General features: G+C 39.1%; 1 protein-coding gene across 2 annotated transcripts; it reads right to left on the bottom strand.

The window, feature by feature from the left end:
• Positions 1–347: 347 nt before the first annotated feature.
• On the bottom strand, positions 348–24,042 carry cd4-1 (CD4-1 molecule). Of its 2 annotated transcripts, XM_030395219.1 has the most exons (12): positions 24,007–24,042; positions 11,619–11,745; positions 10,758–10,812; positions 5,660–5,730; positions 5,414–5,566; positions 5,119–5,280; positions 3,764–4,000; positions 3,296–3,679; positions 1,630–1,887; positions 1,379–1,479; positions 1,232–1,275; positions 348–1,038 (listed from the first exon to the last, which is right to left on the bottom strand). In XM_030395219.1, the coding sequence occupies exons 4-12, from the start codon at positions 5,724–5,726 to the stop codon at positions 1,008–1,010; spliced, it is 1,437 nt and encodes a 478-aa protein (XP_030251079.1). In that variant the 5' UTR covers positions 5,727–5,730; positions 10,758–10,812; positions 11,619–11,745; positions 24,007–24,042; the 3' UTR covers positions 348–1,007. The 2 variants fall into 2 exon arrangements, with proteins under 2 accessions (XP_030251079.1, XP_030251080.1); XM_030395220.1 differs by lacking the exon at positions 10,758–10,812 and having other exon boundaries at positions 24,007–24,033.
• Between the last annotated feature and the right edge of the window lie 305 nt (positions 24,043–24,347).

Genomic DNA, 24,347 nt, shown 5'->3' with positions numbered 1-24,347 from the left:
CATATGGTGTTGATGGAAGGAAAATTTAAATGCGTATGTGGAAAGATTTGTTTGCAAATTTGCTGCATTTGTCGATGGATTATTATTTACGCTGCCTTCGGCCCCAGTTCACATAGAATTGTTCTGTTCCTGAAATAACTTTTTTCCCCAGAAAATACTTCATCTTAGTCTTGCGTGTTGATTAGAGTTATGTTAGAGTTTAGGGCTGGCTGCTCCCTCTCCAGCTCACATTGCCAACATTGTAATCCAGTAACAAGTCACATATTGCAAGATTTCAGAACAAGACTTCTCCTTGAATGAGACTTATGTGTTCGGTAATAGAATGGATAAGAACTTCAGCCTGTCAGTGGCAGAAACGAGCACTTTTAATGGATGTAACTTTGGCTGTTGGAATCGCCCTAATCGAAATTGAACTGCCCCTGTGTCGCTGCTTCCAACTGAGGTGATCTATTGGATCCATCTCAAAACTTTTGGTCAGTAGGAATCATTTACACATGAAAACATGTAAATATAGGGTCCGTGTTTAAAAATAACATAATTTAACCCATTCGGCAGCCTGCTCTCCTTTTCTTAAATTTTAAATGACGGTCCTGGAGAAACATTTATCATAATCATCCAGGAATGACACAGTGTGATTGGTCAGTTTGAAAGATGGTCCTGGAACAGCATAAATCATGGTGTTCTAGGAATGACACCAACATGGTGATATTAGATAAACCCCACTTTGATTAAGGAATCAAGTGAGATAAAAAAAGTTTCCACAAAATCAATTAAATTTTACAAATCACAAAAAATAAAATAATCCAAACAAATCGATATTTACAAGTGTAAAATACATGTTTGTGTGTCTGTCTGACATTTCAACAATGACAGAACTTTGTTTTAAACTTTCAGAGCCTCATCCGACACACCTACAGACTTTTACAGTTTAATAGATATGGCAGAAATGTCCAGTGAGAAAATCAGTCGGTTGTGACGTCCTCTTGAAAGACTCTTTCTGGGAGATATTATGTTCTGTAGAATCCTTTGGGCTTGGGGCTGAAACAGAAAAGTCACAGTTTTCTCTTTGAGTCATGGACACTAGACACCACAAAAGGCAAAATTAAGATTTTTTTTCATTAAAATCTTCATAAAACACCTCATGGCTAAGAGTTGTATTCAGATTTCAGTGCTGATGGGTGTGAATGTGTTTGGAGCCATTTCATCAGTCCAGAAAATGGTTGTTACGTACTTTTTGCAATGGCAGAGTCGATGCCTGGGGTGTCTCATCTTCCGCTAATGTCAGCCACAGAGACAGAAACAAACAAATAAATAGGTATAACTCTTAATGCCATCCAGTGTGATCTAAGACATAGGAATAAGGATGGTTTAACTGTACCTGTCTGCGGTGGCACAGGATGAAAACGAGGACGAGGAGGAGGAGCACGATGACTGTGACACTGCATATGATGATCAGCATCCACACACTCAGCTTTGGTTCTGTATACGACGGAGATAGACAGTCATCAAACAGTTACAGTACAGAGAACACATCACGTACGAAACAAAGTTTCTGTCGTAAAAGAAGATTGTCGCCACAAGGTCATGCCCTTGTCATATTTCCTGTCACATCTCACTTCCTGCACTCACCGATCTTCAGAGCTATCACAGCATACGTCAGCCGTGCGCTGCGCTGCCACAGCTCACACCTCCACTTTCCGCTATCTCCGGTACCCACTTCCGGGATGTTGAGAAGGGCGGGTTCACGGTCAGATGTCAGAAGCTGCAGGGCCGATTGTTCTGGTGGGATCAATTTCAGTTGCAGGTCAGAAGACAGCAGACGGCCGAGGCTGCAGGTCAGGTTTAGCTGCTGGCCGGAAATCAAGTCTGTTTCTGGGGAGGAGATGACTGGAGAGAGAAAGGGCAGAAAGGCAGAACAAAGAAATAAAAATATGCATTACAATGAATATGAGATGCATTAGAACATTTGGAATTTAAATCCTCTCCTTTCCTCAACTTTTACTGTCTCTGAATTAGACTGAGCCTTTGGCCTCTGTTGCTGCAGTGTGCCAGAGAGATTTGGCAAATAAAAAAAAGTTTGAATAAAAAGTTTTTATATAAAGAAGCAGAAAAATAGCATTATGTGATAGTATCAATATCAAATCTGCAATGCTCATAGTAATAACAACAAAGAAAATACACAGTATAAGTAATTCATGACAGAGGGTTAAAGATCATTTCAAGGGGTCGCCTGATGGTAATGGTTAAAAGGAATAATAATTTAGAGTGTGGAATATTATTTTACATGACTGTACCAGTGATATGATTTGCCTTAACCCTCTGAGACCTCAGCTATTTTTTTCCCTATTTTTGGTTTTCCTGGTGTTTTTGTTTAATAACGCTTTTATAACTTATAACTTACATCATTTTATGAGAATATGGTTACTGTAGTGATGAGTCACATGACTGTATAGATAATTAAAAACAGATTTTACAAACCAACTACCAAACCCAAAACTAACGACTTAACTAGTTATTATTTGTTACCTATTATCTTCCGCTATCAGTAGCCATTATAGGACTGTGGTCCACACTGTGGGTTTGATTTGTTAATTTCATCTAGCTGTCTTGAACACCATTAAACAAAACAACCTTGATGTACTTTACACATTAGCACTCACTCACAGCACTGTATCTGATACACAGACAGTCTTTTGAATACATGCTAAATTAAATTTAGTTTAGTGGACGGTGGTGGTTATTCCAGGGGGGGGAAGCGGAAGAGAAACAGAAAAATTGCAGAATGACTCAGAAGGAATTAGAGGGTTCAAAAGCAAACCAGGGGACCCACATTTGCTTGATACGCCCCTGCCTTGAATTAATCCATCAGGTTGTTTCTTTTTCAAAGTTCCTGGTTGAATAATAGTTCAGATAAAAATGAGAAATCTTTTACATCATAAATCCTCAGAACACAGAGTCCAATTAAAATTCATTGCGTTATCACACTCCTCTGGCAGAGGCAAAGCTCGTTATACTCTATTAAAACAAGCGCAGCTAGACAAGTGTATTAGCCTCATGCCACACCAGGGACACTTCCAAATAAACTCTGCAGCCAAGAGATGAAAACACTTGCACGCTACAACAGAGAGGTAGAAACGATTGTCTCCACCCTGTCATGAATGACAATTAGGAAGGAGCAAAGAAAGTGGACATCAAAAAGATAAATGAGGACACTGTGATTATGAAAGAACAAGGAAGCAAAATTCCATATGACAGACGTGACTGTGCTTGTACGAAGCAATTTGTTTTGACTTACTCTGCAGCACGTTTACTTGCACAGTCCGCTTCAGAGTGACACCATTGCGAAATTTCATGGTGCAAACATAGTCGCCTCTGTCTTCTTCCTTTGCTTTATTTATGAACAATGACAGATTTCCTTTTATAAGGCTAGAGACAGGAGTCAGTCCTCGGCTTCTGTCTGGCTGCCATCTCAGCGTATCATTCAGAGAGAGGGAGAAGAGCCTCTGTGGATCACCAGAAATGTGACTCAAGCCTGTGTTGGGGAAGTAGTCCCAGTGCACTCCCTGGACGCCCTTAGCTTTGACTTGTTCCCAGGAGATGCCAGAGGGAATGGAACAGGGGATGGTGAGAGGCTGGGATTTAGAGGTATACAGAGGACTTGTAGGAGCTGGGGAGAGGTCTAAATGAAAAAGAGACGAGAAATCATAGTAAACTTATGTCGAGGATGAGAGTAAACAAATACTTGAATGTGCATATGACTCACCCACAACCGTAACTTTGATCTTGGCTCTCTTTTCTTTATTATCATTAGTAACAACACAGGTCCACTCGCCATTATGTAGGCCTGTGGCTGTCACTGTTTGTTGGTAGCCGAATATTCTCACCCCCTGAGGATTCAGCCAGTGTATCTGTGGCGACTTCAAACTGTGAGGCTTCTCCGCATCGCAGGTCAGGGAAACACGGTCCCCGGGCAGCAGAGGAGAGGTCTGGTTCATAGATACTGGAACAGAAAGTGAGCAGGGTAAAGGAAACAGAATGAAAATGATGATGAAAAGGTTTTAATTTTTTTCATAAAGCAATATTAAGTAGAAATTGGCATTTTGTGCAATTTGGCGCCCTCCACAGTTTCTGAGTTCAGTAAATACAAATCCCCAGTCTGTAACAATTTATCAGATACCGATATTTTTCGGTTGAACGCTAGTTATTAAATACTTCCAGTTATTTGACATATATTTCCATAACTTTAATAAAACATCTTTCTGGCACACTGCAGAGGTGCTACAGAGAAGCAATAGGTGATTTCATTTGTGTGGTCGGACGACGAGGTGGAGTTGCACTTTACAGAAAGCCACAATGGGCACATGTGAATTTAGTTGAGATGCCATAGTTTCCTCAAACGCTTCGTTCACAAAGATACACACATGCCAGAGTTTCTGCACTAATAGGCGTTTCAAAAGAAAATGTCTATTTTAAGTGACCTTATTAAACTCTGCGTGTGTGGACAGAAGGCCAAAACATACAGGAAAATGTTCGTTCAGCAGGATATCCGTCTCATTGTGGACAAGGCAGTGATGTAGGGTGCTAACTACAAACAAAACTCATCACATCATCACAGTGTTATGTATTGAAAACGTGTACATTGAAGTAAACATGTCTGTAACGCTGTGATCCTGCCCTCTCACTGAAGTTACATAGAGCAGAAACAAGGGATGGGGGCAGAGCGTCTGAGACAGAGACGCCATTCATCATATTACATGACACTATGCCGTCACAATAGGGTAAAAAGTCAATTCATTAATGTTGTTCTAATATTCTGGATAATTCAGTATTCTGATGTCAGTGTGATTTAATAGATAGAAATGCTCCTACAGTTTGGTACAAAAACTACAAAAATGTTTAATAAAGCAGCTTTGTTTGTTTGGCTTGACAAGTTAAACCCCACAGCGCTCAGGCTAAAATACTAATAAAACATTTTAGGAAATTAAAAAATACACTTATTTTGAACAACGCATTAACTAAATTTAACCAACAGAGATTATGTTGACAACTACTTGAATGACTTAACATGAATAGCAGTTTCTAATGAGGAGATCATGTCTCCTTATTTTTTACCCTTACCTTGGAGCCTCAGTAGTTTACAGTTTTTTTCAATCTTGTCCCGACCCAGTGTACATGTAAAAGTCCCAAATTGCCCTTGTGGGATTTTTGTGATTATCAGTGAGTTGCCAGACCAGATCAGTATATCTTTCCATTTCATCATTTCCAGCTTATCCTTTTCTTCTGCAAGGAAAACAATGGTTAGTTTTGAACAAAAATCTAGACAATTTCATGATTTATACCTGCATAATTTGTTGATAGTAAAGACAACACCCCAAAAAGGTTGTATTTGTGAATAGTTCAATGCACTGTTTACCTGCATTTAGCCCTGAGCCTCCAATGGGGTTACGCCAAGCAAGTTCAAGGCCACCAAAAGACCAGTACAGATAATGTTCTGTTGGAGAGTATGTCTTTGGAGGCTCCAGGGTAACCATGTCATTCACCTGTGCATATATCACCTCATCTGTCCCTGAGAGAGTGAGAAGGACGTCATGTGTCAGTGCACAAAACCAAACTGTTCACAAGTCTAAATAGTTATTCACCTGCAATCAGTGCATCTTACCTGTTGTTGACATGAGCACGGAGAGGAGAATAAGAGCGGGCTGAATTAAGTTCCTCATCTCTGTCATAAATCTGAAAAATAATTTGAGAACAATTACATATTTATATTGATGCTGTGTGACAATAATAATACACTTTATTTGATTAAAAACTTTCCTACATAGAATGGAGTTCTTTACATGGAAATAACAAAACGAAAAAGTAATAAAACTAGTGCTTGAACATTAAATTAGATTCTCAAAGAAACAGAGAGCTATAATAAAAAAGAAAGATGTGATTTGTTCCCGTTTACCCTGTTGAGCATATGGCAGCTTTCTTTTGTATAAGCTGAAGTCTATTCACTGATAAGAGTATTGCAAAAGTCAAGAGGCGACGAAAGCATGATTGAGTGTCTTTGTACTGGAACTTGTAACTTATTTATACATATATGTATATATATATGTATATATATATATATATATATATATATATATATATATATGTATAGTAGACTTTATCTATATTTCTATGGTGGAAGAATGCATTCACACAGTCAGTTATTGTCATTCATAAGTTAGTTCAGTGGTTTTTGCCTTTAATTAGACCGGCTTTGCTTTGACTTATAAGGCCACCATAATCTGCATTTGTTTTACTTGAACCAAAGAAAATATTTTCTTGTTTCTAGTAACAATTATCTGTCGGTCATCTAATAGTCTTTAAGCACTCCTATGTTCAATAATTTAGTTTGTTAGGATTGTTGGACACACAAAAATACAATAGTTTGTCGTCAGCATAGTGCGGAAAATTCAAACTGGGTTGTTGTATATTGTTGCTCCTGATCTATATTTTCTAAATAGTTTCTTTCTGTATTTATTTAGGAGCCTGTGAAGTAGTGATGTTATAGTATATTGCAGCTTATAACAATATTACAAAAGACAGTTAGAATGTCTATATTAATGAAATCTGACACTAAAGTTGAGGAAAGTACCTAAAGTTTCTGCAATAAAGAGCTGAACCAATACCTCAGTGACTTGCTGCAATGTTCTTGAATTGCATTAGTACGTATAAGGTCTCTAAAAAACTGAGATTTTTAACCAAAAAAAAGAATCATAACACGCTTCGATACAATACCTTGAAAAATAATGATATCTAATACCTAGAAGTTAGATACCTAGGAGAAGTTTATGCAATATTAAGGGCATGGAATAAAATATACAAATAACAGGGCTTGTGTACTTTGTGTTAAGCACAACAGCATCTGAGTTAATCCTGGAAGAGGTGGAGCCATGTGGGCAACTGCAGTTGTTTCAGCTGTTGGAGAGGAGAGTGAAACAACACAGCCACTACTGGGGGAATCGATACTGTGAAAAATTAGTGTGGAAAATGTTCATATATATAATACATATTCAGAGTAGATATTTTTATATTTTTATATTGAACAATGGTGTAATACGTTGTTGACAACATTTATTTATTGTTTTAATTTAAAACAATAAATAAATGTTTTTGAGATTTTCTTACTTCACACGGTTTTGTATGTTTATCAAATTTTGCTGCAAAGAGAATATATTCAGCAGGAAGCAAAGAGGGGTTTGTGGTGGTCTCAGATTTGGAGAGATTTGAGGAGATAAAACACAAAGAGCTGAGAGAGTAGAGAGTAGAGAGTAGGCGGCCTGTGGTGGGTTTTGGATGTGAAGACACAGACAAATGTTGGAGGGAAGAGACAGAGAGCTCAGGCTGCATTGTGGTGGGCCTTGATTTAGTTAAGGTGCAGATTCTTATCCCAATCCTCCCCCTCTGCCTCTCACACCCCCTCTCTTCCTCCCTTGTTCCACGAAAGACGGATCTCTCCACGCTTGAAAATAGAAAAAAAAGAGACCACAGCAGCAGCACACCTAGACTGTGGTTTAAGGTAGATGTTTCTCTCTTCTCTCTCCTTGTCTCACTCCCTCATCTCTCTCTTATCTCTCTACACTGTGTACAGTATGTCATGATTGGGCACAAAAAACCTTTTCAAAGACTTTTATCTCTGCTTTTATTCATTATTGATTCAATCCATTAAAAGAACAGATAACGTTTATGCATCAGATCTTTATTTTGAGTTTCACTCCAAGAAGATAAACAATGAAGGACTGCAAATATAGAATAAGCACCACAGCCCGGATAATTTCCCATGATGACGATGAAGCTGTTAAAACTTTGAGCCGTGTTTAAAACCATAAAGCGAGCACAAGAGACAAAGATCAGAGAGTTACTGGTAAAAATGTATTTGACTCTGAGATCAAATAAATGTCATAATTAATGCAAAAAGGTATTAATGTTTGCCTCAAGATTGCATACATTATACTACATAAATAGATGAGCAGACATGATGAGCATTGGCCTCACCTCAAGGATTCAACTGAAATCATAATATTTAGCTGAGAAAAAGGACACTATTACTTTTTTTCAACGTGTGTTGTAGCACTTCCCAATATAATGTGCTATAGTACTTCTTATTATTATGATATACCATTTAATGTTTAATATCATGTGCTTTATTACGTTGACTATCAGGTACAAAATCTTTTTTTTTTATTACCTTTAAAATAGCTGCCCATTTTACTTTCACTGTCATTGCCAATAATTGTTTTTTTTTTCTATTTTAGTAAATTGTTTGATTACTCTTGCACTTAACACATTTTAGTTCTATTTTTATTCTTTTATGCACTGTTTTTTGCATTTTCTCCTTAAACAGATTGTATTTTGCATGTTTAAACTAGTATTTTGTGCTCTAGTGTCCTTATTCTGATAAAAACTGGGCTCATGAAATATTCTCGTAAAAATGTGGACCCTGACCCGGGTACACAGTGGTTGTTACTGGTTGTTACTGTAAATCTTTGGAGCAATCTTTGGCACGAGAATTTGCTTCGAGATGAATGAAGTTCTATCTTATCTTTATTTATCTTCAGAGCCAACCAATCAACATGTATCTCATACAAACAGGAAACTAATAGGTTTTAGTCCAATGTGAGTTTGATTTGCAAGACATTCAGATAATTTGTTGAACTAATAAACTTCCACTGGAGTGTTTTTCCTTCTTTAACAACATTTCGCAACAAAGCATATCCATTTGGGCTTTTATTAAGTTCTGACATATATTTTTGTGGTACAACCACGATTCTAAAAAAGTTGTGATAATGTATAAAGCATAGATAAAAACAGAATGCAGTTATTTGCAAACAGACTTTCGACGACAGTTTTAAGAAGCGTTCCCGAGCCTATGCGGTGTCCTTTTATTCAGTCATGCGTTTCACTTGGTGGTGAACTCTCGCTCTCCCTTCTCTTGTCATAGACCTTTTGAGGACGCCTCTTTCACACCCAATCATGATACCATCACCTGTTAAAAGTGAACCTGTTTACTTGTGATAAGTGTTTTGTTTTTTTTAGCATTAAACAACTTTCCAAAGTTAGTAAGAACATATTTACTAAAAATCTATAAAGTTGATAAAGTAAGACATTACATATATACATTGTACTGTTTTAGATTAAGTATATGTCAAAAATGATTAGCGAGTGATGTACACTGAATGTGGACATTGACTGAGGACGTTTGTCATAAAACTGCCAGTAGGCTTGGCCTGATTTTTGGTGTCAGGTTGGGTGCTAAACCTCAGGTTTTGCTTCTTGGTTTGAAGAAGAAGGATGTTTCATATACTTTGATACATTTGTTGCCAGGAAAAATATATTACTCACACAGATCGATTATACGCCCCCTAAAATTGTTAGTTGGCACAAACTGATATTTGAGATAATACCAATGGAATGTCTAAAATACAGATTTAATGTATTTGATCATATTTTCTAAAGACTTCAGATACACTGGTAAAAGTACATGATAGATGTCAATAAAGAACAATTTTTCTAACAATTTTTTGAGGGGTACAAAGTGGGATAGTATATTTCATTTCTGATTATTATTTATAATAATTTTTTTCTTCTCTTAAGGTGTTTATTTGGCGCATCACTGTTCTGGGGTTAGGGCGCCGTTTAGCTCAGTTGGTAGAGCAGGCGTCCCATGTACAGAGGCTTTGTCCTCGCTGCTGCGGCCCCGGGCTGGAGTCCTGCCCTGGGGCCCTTTGCCACGTGTCACTCCCTCTATCTCTCACCTTGTTTCCTTGTCGTACCTTCAGCTGTTCTATCAATAAAGCCGATAAAAGCCCCCCAAAAATTTGAAAAAAACCTGTTATGGGTTTGAGCTTTTCATATACATACGTGTATGTATGTATATAAGTGGATATGATGCGATGTGATGATGCGGCCGCTGTCTTAAGCATGACAAAATATTTTTGAGGAAAAAGGACGAGCAAAGGATCATCATGTTTTGTTTATGTTTCACACGGCGTCCCAACTTGTTTGTATAAAAATATCAATATTTGAGCACCCTGGTGGTTTAAAGCACCGATGCGGAACACAATGTTCGTCTTCTTTCTCGTATCATCCTTCATCATCTCTCTCCCCTCGTTTCCTGTCATCTCTGTCAACTGTCCAGTATACACAAAATGCCTGAAAGATCTCTTTAAAACTCTCTTTATCTTACCATTGGAGGCACCGATGATACAAAATGTAGTGAGGAAATTATATAGCCCTCTACATAAAAGTATTGGGATACATTTAAAATTTATTCCGGTCCTAAAGTCCTTTTTATACCCACATTAATCCCAACACATAAAAATTCTCCTTAAGACTTTAAAATCTTATTATCCTCCGTTTGGGACCTGACTCTTTAAATATGAGAACATTGGCTTGAAAATAAAGGAAAGGCCATAAAAAGGTTTTTGGTTTGTTACATCAGTCATCGGTTACCTAAAGAACACCTTTAAAATCTGACGTGAAATGCGTTGAGGACAAACGTCTCAAGGAAAATGGTTTATGTATGTTTCCGGTGTATCTATAAAAGATCAAGGACTACAAACACGTAAATATGCAAAAATATTTCAAACCTGCCGGGGAGATTTGATAGAAAATAAAATAAAGATGCATCATTTATCGCTGAGCTCAGAGTTTGTAAGAAAAACAAGTTGAAGGGAGATCAGACACAGAGTGAAATTGATGATAAAGAGACGTCAAAGTCATCGCACCTGTGGAGCTTTAACCCAGAAACCAAGATGATCGTAATCTGCAGTCAGGATGGAGCTTCAACAACATGCAGAGTCGGAGGGGGGGAGGGGAGGGCGAGGGTCAAACACAGTGGCGAGGTGAAGGAGGAGGAGGAGGAGGAGAAGAAAACACAGGCAGGATTAGTTTATAATTTATTTACTTAAAATGAATAAAAATTCTGGTTTGGGGCTGAATTTATCGTCGCTCTTATTTAAAAATTTTCCTTCTCGCTAAATTGAATACAAATAAACTTTACAAAGCTTTGACACAAAATTGCTGAACCACTTTAATACTCGACAGAAAGACAGAATTTATATATCAGAGAGACATGTTGCTTGTTGCTGATTTATATTCCACTGAAAACTCTGCAGCTCACATATTAACGTTGATGCTATCTCAGCCTGTCATATTATGTTCTAAGGTCCATGTTGATTTAATGCACAGAATTTCTTTAAAAGTTCATTTTTACCTTTCTAATTTATAAATTGTGTGTATAGCGAGAGAACATTTTGTGCCGTCATTGCATAAAATTAAAACATCAAATGGATTTCAGGTGTACTGAGAATTTTATGCATTTTAAATGTTTAATCTTTTAGTATTTCTTTCAGTTTATTAAAAGGATCAGTATGCGCTTTTTATTCATACATCTTGTCGCTGCAATTCAATGAATACTCATTTCGTCCCCAGCGGGTCGGCTGAGGTCTCACAGGTTTTCGATGCAAACTTAGTGTCTGACACGAGGAAAGAATCTGACGCTGATAATTCATGTAAATGGCAGTAAATGTTTTATAATTTAAAAGTATATTGAGCTAAAAATTTCAAACAAATAACAGCATACTTACAGCTGGTGTTGAGTGCTGAGTGTCCCCCCTCTGTGTTCACGGATGTGGAGTCGGGTGGAAATGTTGAATATTTATCAAACAAACCTTCTTTTTAAGTGCGGTTGCACCTCCCTCGCCAACGATTGGTCTGGAAACAAAGCACACAGTCAGTGATCAAACCCAGAATCAGAATAATGACCTTTGATTGGTTGTTAGTTACAGAGGAAAAGAGCAAGATCTCATCCTTTTGCTTTTTTTAATACAATCTTAACAGTTTTGATTAATCGCCCAATTTCGGACTAAATTAGGGCAGCGTAATGTTGCCACATTTTAATCAGTCAGTTCAAATGCACTCTTGAGTTACTTTGTTCCTTTCCACTTTTTAATGAGTCCAATTTTAAACAAATAAACAACTAATCTTAATTGGCTGAATTGGCTCTGTGAGTTGCTGCCTGATAACAGAAGTCCCAAAAATTTGTGAAGGGTCTCACTGGACTCATTATCTATCTTTAGCACGTCCTAAATAGCACATGGGCGGCGTACGGCCTAATTTATTGTAATTGCTCAGTTGATTTTCCCCTGGTCATAATTTTGTTCTGATTTAGATACATAATTAGCGTATCAGAATTCAAGCCATGAACTGCTGGACCAGTCTTCACAAAGGCAGTTCATAAATGGGAAATTGAAAATGCAACATTTCCTGAACAGAAACACTCCGATGAAGCGCATAAGTGTCTCGCGGGGACGGCTGTTCAGAGAGACGCAATCATGTGAGTTTAATACACATATGGTGTAAGTCTAACATCAGGCTTTAAATCTTAAAAAACAACAATCACCGCAGTTCATCTGCTCAAAGACCTGTCCCTGTGTTCATTCTACCGTCACTTTAGACTTAATCTTTCATTAAAATTGTCTTTGATCAATCATTTTACTAAAGATAAAGTCTTTAGATATCTTCTAGGAAGCGGGCGAATGCTGTTGTGTGAACATCGGGAGCTACGCACATCAGTTTACTCCGTAGTCTTAAAGTTCACAGCGAGATAAATGGATGTTAGAATTAGATAAAGCCTGCGGGGCCATTTGTCTTGTAGCAAACAAAAAGACTTTCAATGCCCAGAGGAAAAATCTTCGGAGTCCAAACTTGTAGACTTATAAAGTATTTCTCTTATTATCAAAGTGCCTCGGATACTTTGTCAGGCTGTCAACAAACAAGTGAGCCGGACAGTCACTCCGTCACGTCAAAATCTTTGCTACTAACTGCTCTTGTGGATGTAAAAATGCTGAATCTCAACCAAAGAAACATACATATTAGCAAAAATTACCACAGTATTTAGCTTTAATTCCCCTCTTGAGTGAAACGCAGAGAGGATGACTGCTTGCTCTATTTAACACGACGTAGGCAAAGATTGTTTTGGGTGCTCATAGAGAACGGGAGAAAAGGTTGATTACAGAGGCCCCTCCAAAAAAGAAGATATCCCAAAGCGCAGAAGAAAATATCAAAGAGCCTTTATTGTAGTGGCCAAATCATTAAAAGGGTAATCATGAAAAAGCCAACATGTTTGGACCATTAGGTCTTCATCAAGGCTCCGCGGGGCCCTTTTAATGATTTAGCCACTACAATTAAAAGCTTTGTGATGTTTCCTTCCCCATTTTTGGATTTTTTTACTTTTTCTGGGTATCTTGATTGCCTGTGGAATCTCCCTCTAGCAATATTAAAGTTATATAATTGGTTATTTCCCTTTACTGTTTGATAACCTGACATGTATCCTCTGTCCGTCTCCATTTAACGATGCATCATACTGGCATCAAGTCAAACATTCAGATCCCAGACACTGTTTTTTCCCTCCACCAAAGTTTTCTTGCATCATTTGGATTTTCCTCGCAATTAAGCGAGTCATGTTCGAATCTTTGATGGTTAAAAGAATTTTACTCGAATCAAATGAGGGTCTGTGGGTTTTGAAAGTCTCATCCATGCAAGATTGTGAACGGTAGACCCGCCAAAAAAGCCCCAGCAGATGGAAGAGATTAACGTTTTTCACTAAATGATTTCATCTAACCTAATTCCTGTTTTCTTTTTTGATAAACGATGAATTAGAGTTTGTTGATAACGGGAGCTGATCACGGTTAACCGAGGAAATTAGAGCAGCGCGGGGATTTAACAAACAAACCCGCGAGCAGACAGCGCAGGTTTGATCTCTGTAATAACAAACATTTGTCCCTAAATGAATTACACTGTAACTAAATTACATATATTAGATTCATCTGAATATAGTCCTGCGCTCACTGCCTCTTGCAGCGCTGCTTTTGATGGGACCATGAACGAGGGCGACACTTCGTGTTGAAAAGCGGTGTGGACAAAAGGGCTCAGATGAAAGAACTCTTCTCACGCAGTCTTCAGCATAAGTGATTTAAGGCAATGTGATGAAGGGATCAGTATGAGGTCAGAGTAGATCATTACAACAGGAAAAATCTAGTATAGTGGCGCATCAACAGGTCACAGGACCACACAAGTAGTCATACTTCTTTAATATTAGAGAAAGAGTTCACAAGAAGTCCAGAGTCAGGTTCAACCGATCATTACGGAATCTAAGTGTGAGGCCACATGATATCTAATCTTTGAATGTACTGTAGTTAAAAGTGATGGGGACAAAAATCAACCATTTTAAAGAGAGGTCCAGTGTCCCCAGTGTTAAGGACTTCATATGACCATGAACTCACTGAGGAATGAATATTTGGTTTTTTATAAGAACATCAGCTTTTTGCAGTCGTGTATTTGTATAGGGACAAGTATGTAGCATATACCGATGCCACACAACAAAGCATCTATAGCCTAAGCTCATTTACATTGTCCGGGCCTTTCAAATACAAAACATATGCAAGAGACGGTAAAAAGCTCAAACTGAACTCAGAACTCATCAAGAAAATACAGACGGAACAACACCTGACACAAACTATAATACAGTAAAGCGCCGTAAAACAAGAAGCGCCGGATCAGTCATGGTTAAGCCATTGCTCCCTTTTTGAAAACTGTTTTGGTCTGTGTTTAAAATTGATCTGAGTCAGGATCCAGTTTGAGTTCTGCGGGTTAGGATCTCCACAATCTGTTTATCCGAATGATGATTTAGGCGCAATGTACTCCCGACGGAGCCCGAAACACTGAGTGGAACCAAGAGGTCACCGAGCACCTGCGGAGGCTGATTACACAGGCAATTATAGATGTGTTAAAAGATTAGAACATTTTATCAAATAAACAAAACAGCCAGGATCAAATACAGACTACACTCTGCATCACACAGTAATTCTAGTATTTGGTAAATGTACACCTGTGAAGGAGCCAAACATCTGTTGGTGCTTATCTCCCCTCCTAACCTGCTGTAGAGTCGCGTCTGCACTCAATACAACAGTAATATCACAACTGTGCCGCTCTGTTTGTACTTTAACAGCTTATTGTGATCCTTACTGAAGTTATACGCACAACTGTTATAATATCACTTTACAACTGCACCAATTCAGAGTTAAAAAAAATTTTTTGACAGACAGTTATTCTACTAAAACCAATCGCAGGTTTTGAAAGTTACTGAAGAGGTGAATGAAACTGCAGCGGCAGCCACAGTCGGCCTGAGTTTGTCTTTGTTCGTTTCTTTTCAGTGAACCTTCACAACGACTTGAAAATCTACTCATTAGAGCTCAAAACCACCGAAGAAAGTTAACAAACAGAACAAGCACTTCTGTTGATTTTCTGGCATCCGTGGGTGAGAAGCAGAGAGGGCAAAGTATTTATGGTGCAGAAAAGCTTGACAATCATTTGAGGACCATTTATTCTTCCACTGCATTAAAACATTCATTTTTAGGCATCAAAACTAAAATAACTATCCTTCTTCATACAGTATTGAGTTGATCCGTCAAGCCTCGTCCCAAGCTAACTAATTACAGCTACAGGAATCAGTTAAGGGACCAGAAGTGCAGAAACACGCTGCCGAGGTGGTTTACAGACGTGAACCACAACAAGGACAAAACAAACATCTTGCTCTCGTCTCATGTGTCTCTCTGAGGTTTTTCTGCCTGCCTCTGTACTGCCTCCATGAAGGGCTCGCACCTGCTTCTGTTTCCCTCTGAGCTCGAAATGAAACAAGCCTTTTTGTTTGCTCCCCAGAACAAAACCCTTCAAGTTACGACTGCCGCGCAGAAACATTTACTACTTGTGGCCCCAGCGCAAGTGAGCATCTGTGCGTCACATCTGGCACAAAGAATAGGTCCAAATTCTACCGTCTTTCTCTGTGGATCTGTTTTTTTGTTTTTTTTTTGAGTTGTGATTTTGATGGAAAACACCTGAAAGTGAGGACTCCCTCATTAGTCACACAGCTAACGAGGGCGAGCGTACCACATTGTGTCATTACTGAAAGAGAAAAAGACAGAAAGTGTGGGCCACAAGCAAGAATGAAGGGTGATTCACTTTTTTCACATACATCTCATCTTTCCTCATCCTCCGTTCTCTCCTACAGAGGGTTTCCCTCGCAGGGCAATCTGTATCCTCTGTTTCTGACTTTTTGTGTGTGTTTTATAACCATTTCGAGTTAGACTCATGGTGTGTGATGTAACCAAAACACTGGAGGATGTCTAAGGCCCGTACAAAGAGCGGGGAGGTACCGAGTTTGTACTGTATGTTTCAGAAATAAACAAAATGTCAGTGGAAAAGATGTTAAGAATCAGAAACAAGTGACATTCAGTGACTGAAAAACAGTGTGTCTGTCATGAGGGGAACTTCATTCAAGCTTCTTTGAAACCTCACAGTTGTGAAACAGAAGATAAAGACAGAAAAGTTCTTCTCTGTCTCTCCCACTCACAGCTTCACCTCCATCAGTCGTACACAAGTTATTTCTGTGCACTGCTGTATTGTTTGTGGGCTGCTGCCTGATCGTTTCATCAGAATGGAAAAATACATTCTTCTACTTTTGTTTTGTTCCAGTCAGTCTAATTATCTTGGCTGTAAATGTCAAGTCATGTTTGCGTGTTATTCCTAACAAATGCAAACTAAGCAGAAGGATTTGCGTGATGGAGAAACAGCATCATGTTTATGTTAAAACATACTGTTACCGTAGTGCTTTTCATTAACATAGAGCTGATTTTGCTGAAGCTGAGTTGGTGATGACGTTGGTTGTGCCATGGAAAAAGTGCTGTACAGTCCCACAGCACCTACATACATGTACGCAGTTTCATGTTTCTGTAGTATTCTGTAAATAATCAATCTAAACTCATCATTCCAAAATAACTGTCAGGGTCAGACCTCTCCACTGAGAGGTGAGTGGCCTGTGGTAGGTGAGGGCCGCTGAAAGAGGTCACGATACAAAATACAGACTGAAAAGCAAACGCAGTCGTCAAATGAACGCTAAAACTCAATTAAAAAAAATCCTGCAAACAATGAAAATCCTTTTTCGATGCGACAGCATCAACGTTTATTTACTGATGCACCACTTTAGTGTATGTTCACTTTGCACAATATTAAAGGGGCATTTTACATGAATAAATCCCTTTTTTTGGCCACATGAGAGCGGATTGTAACGTCATGTGAAAAAATGAGACTTTCCCCATCTCTCTCATTGACTATTTAAGGTATTTAAAGCTGCTGGACTGTTGGTTTCTTTGCAAAGGATTTGGGTTGCCACAGTCCAAACGATGTGACTTTATGCACGTTCTCAACTGCCTCGTCTCAGCGCCTCGCTGCGCTCCGCTGACAGACAGCACTAACGTTAGTTTAGAAATGGAGTCCACTAACAAGAACTAAAACAGTTCCACAGAGCGCCTTTAAGCTTTATGTTCAGTAAAATGTTACTGAAATGTTCCACAGCAAGAACTCTAAAATAAACCTTAATGCACAAGTTTTGGCATCACAAAGCATTTGATCAGACCATCTAATAAGTTAACAGATAAAGTACGGCACATAACCACAATGTCCTTGACTCAGCTCAGCTGGAACCTTGTTTGTATCAAATAAATGCAAAAAGTGCTCCTCAAGCATGTATTTGTTCAGAGTATTTTGACTCCTCAAAGTATAAATGAAGAACATTTCCAGCCAGTAAAACTTTATTCACATCGGACTTCTCAAAACCCGAGTTTCAAAGTGATTAATGTCAATTACAATGTACATTAAAGATAATGTACAACTACTGAGCACAGAGCATATCAAAACAAAACATAGTCAAACGCACATACAAAGACGGCAAGAATACACACACTCAAAGCACACAGAGATCCATAATCATACAGAGCAAGTCTCGATTTCATCGGAGCCTAAAAAAGTGTGTTTCTGAGTCCACAGACTCCGCTGATCTAACGAGAGGGGAAGACTATTCCAGAGTCTGTGTGCCAAGACCGCTAAAAGAGCAGTCACCTCTGGTTTTAAGTTTTGCTTGTGGAACAACCATCTGCTTCGATGACCTAAGAGGGTCGGTCAGCGATGGCATGCCAGTGCAGAAAAGCCAAAATCTGTGGAATGTGAGTTCTCCAAGCAGACCTTGTTAACAGCCTAGCAGCTGCATTTTGAAACAAGCTGAAGTCGAGCCAGGGCAGTTTGATGAAAGCAAGTTTAAAAAAAGCATAACTGAAGAAGTTAAGACGAGAAAAGATGAATGCATGAATGATACGTTCTAAGTCAGAATCTTATAATAATGCTCTGATATTTGAAATCAAAGATCAGATCAGTTTGTGGTGTTAAAACTGTAGTTCAGTACAGGGGTTGTCACGATTAAGTTTAAAAAAGACGACACACGCCCCATAAAAGTTCACTACCTCCACCCTACAATTTGTTATTGGTCATTAACAATGAAACAAATAATAAAAAGTCACATTTTAATGAGGTGAATGTCATAAGCAAACTGCTGTTTGTTTGTTCTCCGTACATTAATCACAGTTATTCAACTGACTTTCACAACCTCTGTGCCCCTTTAATTAATGTTGCGCTCGAAGCATCACTGAAATTCTTGTTTTATGCAATGTCACAACATAGACTCGAGGAAAAGGACTTGAAAAATACGCACCGAGAGACATTATTATCATGTGTGACCTTGTGAGCGGATGCATTTCAACCCAAACTTTTTGTAAAATCAAAAGCTGTCAGATACATGTGGTGGAGTTAAAAGTGTAATATTAACCCCCGAGACGGAGTGAAGTAAAAATATAAAGATACATAATGGATGCATGAAAATAACCAAAATACCTTGGATTTGTATTTAAGAACAGTACTTGAGTAAATAACTTTCATCGTCATTCATCTCAGCGCTTAACGCAAATGGTCGGACAAATACAGGTGCTGTCATCCACCTCGCCGTAACAGCTTTAGAGCTTTTAACCATTACATCTCATTTCCTGGTTCAGTTACCCTTTAGCCTACTGGGATCCATCTTCTTGTTTAGCAGTAAAACAGTGAAGCCACAAAGCTTTCACACCCCAGCAACACTGGCCTGCTGCCATCTTGTTATAATGACAAAACTACAAAATGCATCATTTAAGTGTGAGACTGGTCAGCAATCGGTCACCATGAACGGGCTGTTTAAACACCGACTGCACACATCAGGATCTGCTCTGACAACTGAAACCTGCGTGGAACTGAAGCTACACATGAGGGGAGTTTACAGAACGGGAAACCACCTCTCAGATCATCCTCGTCTGAAATTGAAGGATTGTTTTAAAAAAAATCATAAAGTGTGCTGTTTCCACCTACAGTCGGAGCACAAAGGCCTGACTAAAAAATGCTGCTGTTTGGCATTCAAGATGAAAGCCTTGTTTGCTGCATTACACATTTGTACCAGCTGTTTACATGACTAAGTTTAAAGGGGCGGTTCACCCAAAAATCAAAAATACATACTTTTCTCTTACCTGTAGTGTTGTTTACCCATCTAGAGTTTTGGAGATATCAGCCGTAGAGCTGTCTGCATTGATGATATAACTAGATGTCACTCAGCGCAATACGAAAGTCATGATCTGGTTACCCAAGATAATCCACAGACCTTTTTATGAGCAGTTTCATGGAGGAACTGTGCTCTTTCTACCAAACTACACCTGCTAACTGTGTCACCATGCATAAAGGGGAATCAGCGTGGCTCCACCTCTGAAGTGAAATTCAGTTTTTAATTGTTAGATCCATGACGGGGACACCATTAGTGCCGATACGTAGTTTAAGTATTGTCAAGAGGAGGGCAGATGTCTCTACGGTTGATATCTCCAAAAGTCGACAGTCTGGATGGATGGAAAGCTCTACAGGTAAGAGGGAAAATATGTATTTTTCGACTTTGGAGTAGAAAGGTCCCCGTAACCTCGACTAATATTCACCATAAGTAAACTTATTGTGTAGCATTATTGTCTGAGGGACTGAAAATCACATTCTCTGACCTGGATTCGGCTCATGATGATTTGCGCAGATGGAATTAAAACCCAAATGCAAATACAACAGGGAAAGGACACACACTGCCTCAGAAATTTCAGTTTCACTTTGAACGATTGTGAGTGTGTGTATGCGTGTGTGTGTGTATGCATGTGTGTGTGTTGGAGTGTGTGTGTGTGTGTGTGTGAGTGTGTGTGTTCATTTGTGCAAGACAGACAATGAGAAGAGAGAACTGAGTAATAGCCATGAAAAGGGAATCCTATTGTCTCAAAAACACCCCCAGAGCAACAGAGATGTTATATTTTCATCGAGCACAGAGCGAGGGAAACACAGCCTGGTAATCGCTTACAGACGAGACAGAAAAACTGCACGCTGGGCCTCTAAGTATGAATGTTGACACGCTCCTCACAACCCCGAGAGGAAGAAAAGGAATACATGAGGTTTTTTTCCATTACTTTTTCTTTTTCATCACATTGGCTGTGCACTCGCTCAAATAAAACAATGAGTGAGATTAAAGTGCTGACCTCCGGCTCCATCCGCGTTTGAAGATATCGAACTCAGAGCCCTTTGTTCGACGTACTCTGCGAAATTTGAGGTCTATGCAGTAGAACAATGTGTTTAAACAAGAAGTGATCTACAGCCAAACGTGGTGACCAGCCAAGTCAGCCACTTGGAGTCAATACAGCTGTGCACCCCTTTACAGAAGGCCGATCTGGTGGTGAAAGCGCCCAAAACAAGCAGGACATAAAGATTCATGCAGCGGCAGAGCATCACAGGTAAAATACCAAGTCCAGTCACTAATCACTATGCGTCAGTGGGCTTTACAATCTGGACAGTGAACGACACCCTCCGTCCTTCGACAGTCATTTTGAGCAAGTGACAAAAAGAGGAAAGAACGGAAGGAACCTCAGGAAGAGCAGCAGGGGAGGGAGCCCTGCAATAGATGTCGCGTGTACGGAACAGACCAACACAGAACATAAAGATTCTGGTACAAAGATTTTGATACATGCACATTATAATATATATGGAAGAATCTGGATCCAGGAGGACAACTGAGCAAGTAAAGGTGTCAGAAAGTGGTCGCAGATTGCAAACATTAAATACAGACCTGCAAGTAAATACTGACTAAATAAACTCCCAAATTAAAACGAAGCATCGACTTTGTCTTCTCATCGTGTAATTTCAAATCAAATGCCGGTGTAATGCCAAAATAAGCAAACCTGCCATGGAAAGCACCCCTGGGTAGTTAATAACCGTGGTTAGGTTTAGGCACGAGGAGGGAAATTTGTTAGGGTTAGGGTAAGAATATGAGGGGACGCTAATCAGAGGCAGTGGGTGCTTTTCATGGCAGGTTTTATTAATACGGCACAACGGCGGAGCAACGAGCCAACAAGGAAAGCAAATGAGCCATGGCGAGAAGCCAGAATACGTTGCATCAGTGTGCATTTTAACTAGATGCCTCCATGGATTGTCCCTGTCAAATGAACTGATAAATAAATAACCACAACAATAATACATCCCCTTCCTTCTACTTTGACCTTACTGCAAGAAACCTTGAATAAAGTTAGAATGAGCAAACCTCACGGATGATCTCCCAGAAGGCCTAGGTAGGTGAGTTTTTGTCAACCGACGGCTGTTTCGACTACATCTCCTAGTAGTGAATACAGCACGGACCAACACTAACGAGGTTGGGATATTCCTCCTGTGGCCGTTAATGCTGTTAAACAAATAGCATCAATGCATCTGGGTAACATGAGTATGGAGTGTCTGCTTTAACTATACTTTCACTTCAGTGCATTTAAACACTTGACGCGTCCCTCAGTGGGCAATTCGAGGCTTGCCGGCACAAAGCAACACAAATAATTCATTCACACACATTAAAACAATCCAGAGATAGGAAGTGCGCTGATGTAAAGAAGGCTGTAACCACACAGGGTCAATGACAGTGTGACAGTCTGTCGCTGACCAGGACAACATGGGAATATTATGTCAAAATGTGCAGGTGCATTTATCAGCCGTTACACAATATTAACTGACCGTCTATTGCACCGTGTCTTTTCATAAATATTACGGATAGTGGCTATATTTTACAGACAGAGGTATATCTCTCAGCAACTTACACAGACTGTATATTATGTACACTACACTAAAGACTGGTTTAGATCAGCCATTTTTTTTTACTTTTAAACTGAAATTGTTTTTGTAATTTCCTGTGTTGCAGTTCTAAAGTAAAAAGAAAAAATCATGTGAGTTATACGTTGACAATATACAGGAACACTGGGTTTGTTGAGGGATACATGCACCACATTTTAAAGCTTTTTCAGACTCCAGAATACCTTTGGGACTTAGTTACAGCATCCTTTTGCAGAATGCCGCGAGATGTTACTAAAATATGCCGGAGCATTCATTCATTTTATATCAGATCACTTGACAACCAGCAGCACGTTACGGGAGAGAGACGACCATGAACCTGCAAACATGAACCAGAGATGGTCTCCAAAGTCATTTGGTTTAGTGTTGGATTGGGTAAAAACATGTGATATGTTGAATATTGTAGTCGGGTTACATTTGTAGACACTGTGTGACATACTGTACATGGATTGCAACGCACACATTTACAGCACAGCATACGTTGGTTTTCTTATGGCATTATTGAAAGCACATTGAAAGCTATTTGCTTTGACAGCCTGCATGCCGGTGCACCGTAATGAGCAGTACGATAAACCTGTTAAGGGTCAGTATTGGCATTGTGTCGATCTCATTTGACAGAACTAATACCGTACGTATAAATACTGATATTTCATGTCTTAATATTGGTATTATATGTATATTAGTGCCCTGAAATACAAAAACATTATCTTGAGTTTTGCTCTGTTTCAAATTAGAAATCAGCAACAATAATGTCAAAGTTTACAACATATCCATGATTACTCCGTGCTCTTCAGAATAAAACATTATTTATAACATATAAATTCCAGTATGATATAAATACAGAATAATTCTTCTGAATAGAAAGACTAAGTGTGATGGTAACAGTTACTGTCACATGCTTCTGAACATCGCTGAATTATTTCAAAATATTTTTGAAATATAATTGATGGATAAAAGCTGCAGCAAACATTTTTCATGTTAGGCAACAGTTTGTAGTCCACAGAGCTGATCTCCTGAGCAATATTTATGATAAAATTTACATTTTCCTTGGTTTCCTGGTTTTACATTAAGGAACAGATTTGTTCCATAAGAACACAATATTCCGTACTTCTTTGTTTACTACTTGTGTGTATAGCCCACCCCATCAATGCCAACGATTGCAAAATCAACCAAATGTCATCGTTCGTTATTGCACAAGTGTTTATCTTTACACTTCAGTGAGCTGAGGAACAGATTTCTATTTTTGGATTCTCTGATTTGAGATTTTGAAATCCCTCTCAGAGTCGTCATCATGAACAGCACAACACAAAGACTAGTAAAGTCAAGTCTGAGTGACACAGAGTGTCAAATCCACAGATTGAGACTGATGTCATTAATATTGTGTAAGGCTATAGGGATAGAACAGACTGCCAATCATTCAGAATTGTATTACTTCATCGAGCTCATCTGTGTTCTTATCAGACAAATATCACCAGGCGTTCAGATATTCTGGCTCGTCCTCTTCTTGTAATTATTTGAGATCATTTGTGCCAGTTTTTGAGGCAAACTGCTAACAAGACAGATGATACCGAACCAAGGCCAAGACAAATCAATCAGCATTTGTAACAAGACAAAGAGTTTTTTAAAAATGTGGCCTTGGACGAGACCAGATTTGAGCACTACAGCCTCGTCCCTCGGTTGCCCCTTGGCTCCTGTCTACGAGAGTGGATCTCCGGCAGCGTCTGGGAGCCTTGCCAGTATTTGTAGAAACAATTTGTGCTCTCATTCACACACATATTGTCATCCTGACTCATGTGTCTTCCCTCTGTAAGAATATCCCTTAAATTGGCTAATAACAAGCACAGCGCTGAGTAAATGCACAGTGTGTTGAAGAGTACTCACATGTGATGTTCTCAGTGAAGCGATGAGTTCAGCACTGACATTTGGTCGACTGTCGGCACTGCAGGTGTCGCTTTCGTACACACATACACACACACACTCACGCAAACACACACACACACACACAGGAAGTCAGACACAGCTATGATCCCATCCTATCTGTTATGTGCTAAATGGATTACATAGATCAGGATAACATTGTCTCTGCCTCTCTGTCACACACACACACACACCAAGTTTTACAAAGTAGACTACTGATCCAAAATCTAAGAAATTACTAAGCTCATACAAGACATCAGATATTGTTCACTCTTACATACCTACACACATGTATGCATTTGTAT

Source organism: Sparus aurata, chromosome 17 (assembly GCF_900880675.1).
Source record: "Sparus aurata chromosome 17, fSpaAur1.1, whole genome shotgun sequence".
In the NCBI taxonomy this organism is placed as follows: domain Eukaryota; kingdom Metazoa; phylum Chordata; class Actinopteri; order Spariformes; family Sparidae; genus Sparus; species Sparus aurata.
This window is presented reverse-complemented; position numbering and strand designations above follow the sequence as displayed.

Bases quoted from the DNA above. Each gene is read 5' to 3' on its own strand.
- cd4-1 (XM_030395219.1), bottom strand. From the start codon at position 5,726: ATGACAGAGATGAGGAACTTAATTCAGCCCGCTCTTATTCTCCTCTCC. The intron at 5,281-5,413 runs GTAAACAGTGCA...TTTTCCTTGCAG, and splicing joins AGGCTCAGGGCTAAATGCAG to AAGAAAAGGATAAGCTGGAA. The intron at 1,888-3,295 runs GTAAGTCAAAAC...TTCTCTCTCCAG, and splicing joins GCAAGTAAACGTGCTGCAGA to TCATCTCCTCCCCAGAAACA.